Source organism: Penaeus chinensis, chromosome 38, assembly GCF_019202785.1.
Source record: "Penaeus chinensis breed Huanghai No. 1 chromosome 38, ASM1920278v2, whole genome shotgun sequence".
Classification (NCBI taxonomy): Eukaryota; Metazoa; Arthropoda; class Malacostraca; order Decapoda; family Penaeidae; genus Penaeus; species Penaeus chinensis.
The window spans coordinates 27,831,364-27,838,863 of record NC_061856.1 but is presented as its reverse complement, the minus strand read 5'-3'; the positions used below and the strand labels follow the sequence as shown (position 1 = coordinate 27,838,863).

General features: G+C 36.6%; 1 protein-coding gene across 12 annotated transcripts in view; it reads right to left on the bottom strand.

Annotated features, from left to right (window-relative positions):
* The window catches only part of LOC125045879, a 595,994-nt gene that overhangs the window by 15,717 nt on the left and 572,777 nt on the right, over positions 1–7,500 (bottom strand). For 6 of the 12 annotated variants that reach the window (XM_047643454.1, XM_047643455.1, XM_047643449.1 and 3 more), the window contains exons 2-9: positions 6,893–7,035; positions 6,462–6,636; positions 6,150–6,334; positions 5,901–6,033; positions 5,583–5,773; positions 5,324–5,471; positions 4,043–4,135; positions 3,125–3,232 (exon numbers count right to left, since the gene is read on the bottom strand). In XM_047643454.1, coding sequence (XP_047499410.1) covers positions 3,125–3,232; positions 4,043–4,135; positions 5,324–5,471; positions 5,583–5,773; positions 5,901–6,033; positions 6,150–6,334; positions 6,462–6,636; positions 6,893–7,035 — 1,176 coding nt within the window. Of the gene's footprint in view, positions 1,522–3,124; positions 3,233–4,042; positions 4,136–5,323; positions 5,472–5,582; positions 5,774–5,900; positions 6,034–6,149; positions 6,335–6,461; positions 6,637–6,892; positions 7,036–7,500 lie in introns of all 12 variants that reach the window. The other 6 variants (XM_047643451.1, XM_047643452.1, XM_047643458.1 and 3 more) reach the window with 5 other exon arrangements.

The following is a 7,500-nucleotide window of genomic DNA, read 5'->3' as shown; positions in this document are numbered from 1 at the left end:
ATCGACCACAACAATGATCACACTCAGCAAATGGTACCGTGATTCAAATCTACACAAACCCACATATTACAAGAATTTTATGTATAAAGGCAGTAACTTGTGGTGTTACATAGATAGTATCCTGGTTGGACAGTTTCTGCTTTCATTGCTGATGCTTTACAAGTAAACTGAGCTTTATAATATGGCCAATACCAAGTCTAGATAACAACAATAGATCCCATTGCAGAAAATCCCACTTTTCTAGTAGTTGTCAGCAGTTTTTACTGATACCAATGAGTATTGCTCCCCCCTTTTTTCCATTTTAGCAGAATAGAAACATTTTATTTACAACAGAAGTTGTGACCAATATAAAGCTCCCCCCCTAAAAAGCCTGGTTTTGTCTCAAAAATGACAGAGTTCATAAGGTCTCCATCTTATTATGAGGATGAAGGACTAGATCATCCTTGTCTAAGTGGCAGCACAACAAAATATCTATAGATGGAGACAACAGGAAGGTACATAGGCCGGGCAGAATGGTTTAAGAAGAGGCACATATTCTAGAATTAAACCACCTGCCGAAACTTCCCTGTTATCTACTTCTATGTGCTTGTTATTCTGAGATGCACACTGCAATTAAAAAAAATATAAATAAAATACACCCACAGGGCTTGTCTAAATAGATGATTAACCATTCAAGACTGTACATCATTGGCTGAACAGAGCCAGGCCCGTAAAACTGAACCTTGGCTCGTCACAGAACAAGTAAAGCTGTGTGACCTGTGATGTCTAAAATGGAATGATATAAACAGCACATCTATTATTCAACAATAAGGACTGGCATCTTCAATTGTTGCAGCTCATGCTAATCAGTGACAGTGTACACAAACACACATCACAAGTCAGTGTATAAATACAACCCATTCTTCAAACACTGATTAGCAGCCATCCTTAAAGGTTAACCATATGACCCCAGAAGAGTTTTACATCATTTCTAAGGCACAATAACTAACAGTTGTATAGCATGAATTTTGTGTTTTTCAATAAGAATATATCACCTGAGAAACCTTTTAAGAAACTAATTTTTTCTTTAATTTATTGCAATACACTTGCTAGTTAAGGTGATTTTGGAGAATAATACCATTCAAAGACATTAAGCATGAGTGTCAAAACACTTTTGACATTCCCTTCATAAAAATATACATACACACATACAAACAACTGATCTGGAGCCTGTGCTATTACTAATTTTCCTGAATGTGTCCAGGTCCTCTACAATTCAGAAACATGTGCACTGAGCTTTGATGGTCTCTTTCAATCATTCAGAAATCTTATCCATTACTGTTCACACATCTGTATTCTTTTTTTCATTGTTGATTTCCTCCACTTGTGTTTGCTCAACATTTCCATTGCCATTAGCTACAGTGCTGTCAGTCTTCCCGTTGACGTGGTCGGTGGAGGCCTTGACGGCATCGTTGGCTGTGCCATTATCTGTTTCGTTGCGTTCTGCGTCTCCGATGTAGGCTTTACTCTCGGCACGTGGGGCTGTGGCAGACCGGGCCAAGGGTTAGTGAGGCAAGTGTTGTTGTGCAAAAGGATGTTGGAAAGGAGGGTTGGATATAGCCACGTACTTCACAATCAAAATATGCCATACATGTCTAATGGTCTATGAAATAGAATCTAGAGAATTTGGGGAATTCACAAAGACAAACTGCAAAACTATCTTGGTCAAAAAATGTATATTTCAAGAATGCTTTGAAAATTGTCCATGAAACATATAAAAGAATAAAGTCAATTATCTAAAATATCAACTTACATATCAATTAATGTATTACACTGTAATAGCATGTCAAGCAAAATAAATAAGCTGCAGGCTACCTAAAATTTTCTTTGTACTAAAAATAAAAATCTGCAAACAAGGAGAATGCCAAACAAAACAGCAGACATAGTCAACTTAGCTAAAGCTAAAACAATACGTTCATAAGCCAGTTAAATGTAGAGTTGCTGAAGTAAACCAAAAAGAGGCAAATTTTAACCAAAAGCTAAAGTCTGGAAAAATATAAACCAAGTTATTTACTATGAAAAATAATTTGTACCCTGCACCAGAACGTCCCACTTCCCGACTCCACAGAAGATTATGGTAACCCACGCTTTGTTGAAGGACGAGCTGAAATTTACAAGAAATTGAACTTGTCCTTCAAACAGCCTGAGGTTAACATTTATTTTCTTTTTTTCCCAAAAGAGATTTGAATCCAAAACAAAGTGAAAATCAAAAGGAGGATGAAGTAAGGGGAAACGGAAGCCAATGTCTTGCCAGCCAAAACACTTGCCTTTCACAGCCCTAACTCTTGACCTTGGCAGAAGCCAGGGTTCAACACAGGTGAGCCATTCCACAGGTTACAGTGGGATGCTTGGAATTAGTGCCAAGCATTTTTTCATTTTGAAATAATTCATTCTCATGATGTATCTACTGAATTTGCCATAGTGGTATACAATAGGAGTGATTTGTCATGCATGTCATGCAAGTGGTTTGGCTTTTATACATAAAACATTTCATTTGAAAAAAAAAAAAAAAAAAAAAAAAAAAAAAAAAAAAAAAAATATGAATCCAAATTTAATGTGAACAACAGAAAAGTCAAACATTCAAATCTACTTATATGACCAAACCACATTGAAGTTGAAATAAATAATAGAGTTGAAAAGTAAAATAAAAAAATATATGGGTAAAATCAGGAATGTATTTATTTAGTTTACACAAATATGAGTATGTAACAGTAAAGCTAAAGCTATTGCTAAGTTGCTTTTCCACATGCAGGACTCCTCACATGAAAAATGGTGCATTTCACTAACTGCCACATAAGCATTATACAGTCATCGATTTTTCACATATCAAATACCTTGAGATACAACAAACATCTGTATCAATTGTACAGTGGTGCTATGGCTGCATCATTGCACGGCTGACAGATTGAGAAAACAGTGGAAAATGATGAGAGTATAAATACCATAGAATGGGCAATTTCTTTTACTCTTAAGGAAGGTGTTCATGCACTTTTGTGGTGATGCCGTAAGTTCATTCACAGCCCATGGTTCCAAATACCCATATTCCATACTAACATCATATCTAGAACACTGTATTGGTACTTACCAAAGCAGAACATCTGGCGATACCGTGCGTAAGCTGCAGCTCCAATGGCAGCAACAATAATCAGCACAACAATCACGATGCCTGCGACCGCTCCTCCACTCAGGGTTTCTATTTAAGAGAAATCATGATTAGTTACTTTGCAACAACACTTCCATCACTGGCATTTACCCCATTAAATGTGTGGCTTCGAGCATTATCTAATTAGTGGCAAGATTATGGTCACTTTCATAAACATATATCCCACATTAAGTTAACATAAATGTCAGTCAGTGCTAACTTGGCGAATTACAAAAGCAAAGCATTTTATCAACTACAACATGTAATAAAATTAAGGCTAAAGAACTTACTGCATTCATAGATGTAGACAGGAAGGCCAGAAAAAAAGAAAAGAACATAGAACCACATGCAAAATTTAACCATGCATTACACATTAAACTGTATGCCTTAAAAATTCACCTTTCTCTTGCAGATTCGCAGGTCTTCAAAAACCATATTTATACCATATCATAATGTCCCTGTGATCTACAATTGCATAGTACAAGATCTATATAAATTTTCTGATGTGAGATCAGAGAAATTAAAGGATAGAACCTTGGAAGAAAGTATGTACAGCTAAAAGAAGACATGCTGCAGTTGTTAGTCCATGACCAGAAAACATGAGGGAAGGTTAAGTAGTCCACTGCTCCTCCACATCGTAAAACACCAGGAGACCAGTTAGGATTCTTTTATCTAATTCATAGACTTGTGGAGTAGCGAGTCAAGGATCTGTTAGAGAGTCAGTTAGTATCAAGATGATTAGTTAACATGAAGATTATTAGTGAAGTCAGCAGCAGGAAATGTCCGAGAATGGCAGAAGTAATATTACGAGAGAACAAGGCAACTGGCTCGGCGAGTAGGGACGTTAGCACCCTGACTTACTTGACATCGTATCATCATCGAAAACAATACCTTCAGACACTGAATATTCTGTGGATGGATTTTTGTCATGGTCGCGAGTTTCTGAGTCACCATCTAAGGGAGAAACAAGACACACACTGAGGTTACATCACAATGAAAATACAGTGATGCAAAAACCATGATTTGGTACTAGAAGGCTTTTGGGAGAACAGAGGAAATGGCACAAGACCTATATTAACAGGGAGGTTTTCTTGACCCCAGAGAGAAATATTTTGATGTGGAGTTAATGGATCCATATTTTAGAACCAACCACACTTGGTCTCCATAGCTCCCCTCCCCCCAACCTTTGCCTTCTGTTCGGAGTGCCTGATCCCATCAATAGAAGTCTGTCACCTGTTTCTCTATGGTCACTTTTTAATTGGATTTTTTTTTTTGGTCATGGAGTAAGCTTGTGAGTTAAAGCAAAGGCAGTGGTTACCATAATATACTTTATTATGCACAGCAGTGATAGGTGTTATGAATTTAAAAGCTTCAAATACTAAGTGTAAGAAAAGATGCACGTGTCATAGTGAATGCACAAATGAAGCCATATAGTGCAAATGTAGTTGTACAAGTGTTCTGTGGTTTTAAATAATAACTCACTGGTTTCCTTTAAAATAGGTCTGTAAATGCATTGCTCTTGCCACGTCTTAAATCTTAATTACAGATTTTAAAAAATACATCAAACCTATAGTTGATGAGAAAAAGGACCAGATATAAGAATAAGACTTGGCAAGAACTTTTTACAAATACCGTTATTCCTCTGTTCTGAAAGAGAGAATAGGGGAAAAAAGATAGAAAGATTAATAAACACATTAATAAAAATTATTAATTACACCAAACCCAAAGCACAAAAGAGAGAAAGAAAAAGAGAGAGAGAGAGAGAGAGAGAGAGAGAGAGAAAATATATAAATAAATAAATTAATTAAAAAAAGTTAAAATAAATTCTGAATGGTTTAAGAGTCAGTCGATGCATAAAACCCAAAACATGCAGCGGAGGTTATCAAGATGCAAAATTAGGAACACCAAATATTTAAAACCAGAAATAGGACACACAGTGATGCAATTTAAAAGGACAACATATACACATTCATTCACTTAGGTCCCTAGATGGCCACTTTACACAAATTTTGAACTGCCAACAAATTGTACTTAATTACTTATCTGAATTCTGACTGACTGTAACTGTACAGCATTGTATCATCTCTCTTCTGAAAATAATCCACAGAACATTTTCTTTTCTTAAAAAAAAAAACTCCTTACCTTTTGGAGCATCATCCATTGATAGCCGCACTTTGTATTCCGTTTCTCCAAGCTCATTCTCTACAACCAACAAGTAACGTTGATTTGCATCTTCCTCCTTGAACCCAGCAATCCTTAAGGTAGCAGTGTACATTCCGTTGCCTAATTCCTGATAATAAACAAGTGTCATCAGTAAGAGGAAATATAGCTTTTAACATATTCAGCATAAAGACAGCCAGCTATGATGATTACTTTAATATACCCCTTTCTAGACACATACCTCCATGTATGTCTCATAGTGGTCTTTGGCACCAGGGATCTCAATGGAGACAGCAATGTTCTGGAAGCTGTCTCCATACCTCCACTCCTTCCTAATGGGAGGTGGGTTGGCCGAGAAATTCAATTTTACTTCGTAGTCTGAGCCTGGACGAATCTGGTAGTAGGTGCTAACAGGCTTTTCAACTGGTTTGACTATAAGTGTAGAGAAAGAACATTGTTATTATAACTATATATATATTTAACAAAATCACAGTTCCTTTGCATATTGAGTGACAAATATGCAGTATCAACTACAAAAGGAACAATGAAGTATACTTACAGACAACATTCAAAGAAATGCTTGCATTCTCAGGCACATTCAGAGTCTTGTGAGACACACTGCACGTCAGCATCATTCCATTTTCCATTGGCTCAAAGGTTCGTCGCAGAGTTGATATGCTTTTATACATGCCCTGGAAAGTAATTCAATTTTTAATTTTTTGACAAGAATAGCGATATATCTAATCCTCTTCACGAATTTTTTTTTTTTTTTTTTTTTTTAACTTGTTAACTTTATACAACCACCTACTTCATTGTCAGTTGGGGTTTCTTCAGTTTCTGCCATGACAGTGACGTCTCTGTCTCCTAAGAACCAGCGAATACCCACAGCTGGTCTGGCTGCAGCAACCACACACTTGACTGGCGTCTCTTCATCACTGTTTACTTCCAGAAGCTGATTGTTATCTACCTCTAAAACTGGGTATGTTGGCTTTACTGAAATTAAAAAATGACACATAGAAAGTGAAATACTTGAGGTTGGATAAAATGCCATAAACATTTCAAAACTGATAAACCACACAAGTCATTTTAACAATTCTCAGCTGATCCTTTATATACTTACCAGTTACAATAACATTTTTTGATCCTTCAAGTGAGTTTCCAGTGATGAACACTCTGCAGGTCCACATGCCATGTTGTTCAGTACTGACAGAATTTATGACAATTCCGCATTCATTTCCTTCTGATTCCACTGGCTTGCTCATTCCAGGATGGACATTCTCATAAACATCTTGTACCTGTCACAACAAGAATGTTAGCTGTATCCATCTGATTTCTCTTGTTTAGGAACAAGATTTAAAATATTGACAGTCCCTGCATTTTTTAGAATTCACAACTTCTATTTCTGGAATGATCTACTTTAAATAGATTTCTTACAAACAAGCAAGGTGTATTATCAAAATCAGACTTCAATTAATTGATCAGTACAACAATAAAAATATGGGTCTTCCAACATTTTACTTATGGAATAGAAGCACAAATGAAGTACTTTACCTGGATAGGCTTAGCTCCTTCAAGCTCCCAGATGCAGTGGCGATACTGTCCTTTGAATCCACAATTCAAATCTAACTGCTCTCCTGGATTTACAACAATTTCCGAGGCATCGAAGATCAATGAGACGTCAGAACCCTGAACTCCTGAAAACATAATACAAATTTAATAACATGTACATTCTATGCATCTAAAATTATTATACCTAAGTTGAATATGGATATTTCTTACTTCTATTCTTTACCCTTCCACATGTCAGTCAAACCGATGAAATAGATGGAAATTTTTTTTTTCCTGTTTCACAAGTGGATGGGGGTAATGGAGCAATGGGGGAAGAGAGGGAGGGAGGTGGAGGGACAGTAGTAGTGCACACTCCCACACACAGTGAGTGGTTGAATTTATTGGTAGAGTTGGAAAGAGAATGTGTACAGATGTGCATTATGGATATCCTATTTCTACATTCCCAAAATAAAGAATGCTACCATACTGAAGCCCCTTAAAAATGCCAAATTCATCCATATGCAATCTCATTCCCATCAAACATCTCGCTGCACAATAGCCACTTTACATTCTATACCAATGCATTGCCTCTCCACACCCATAATACTAGA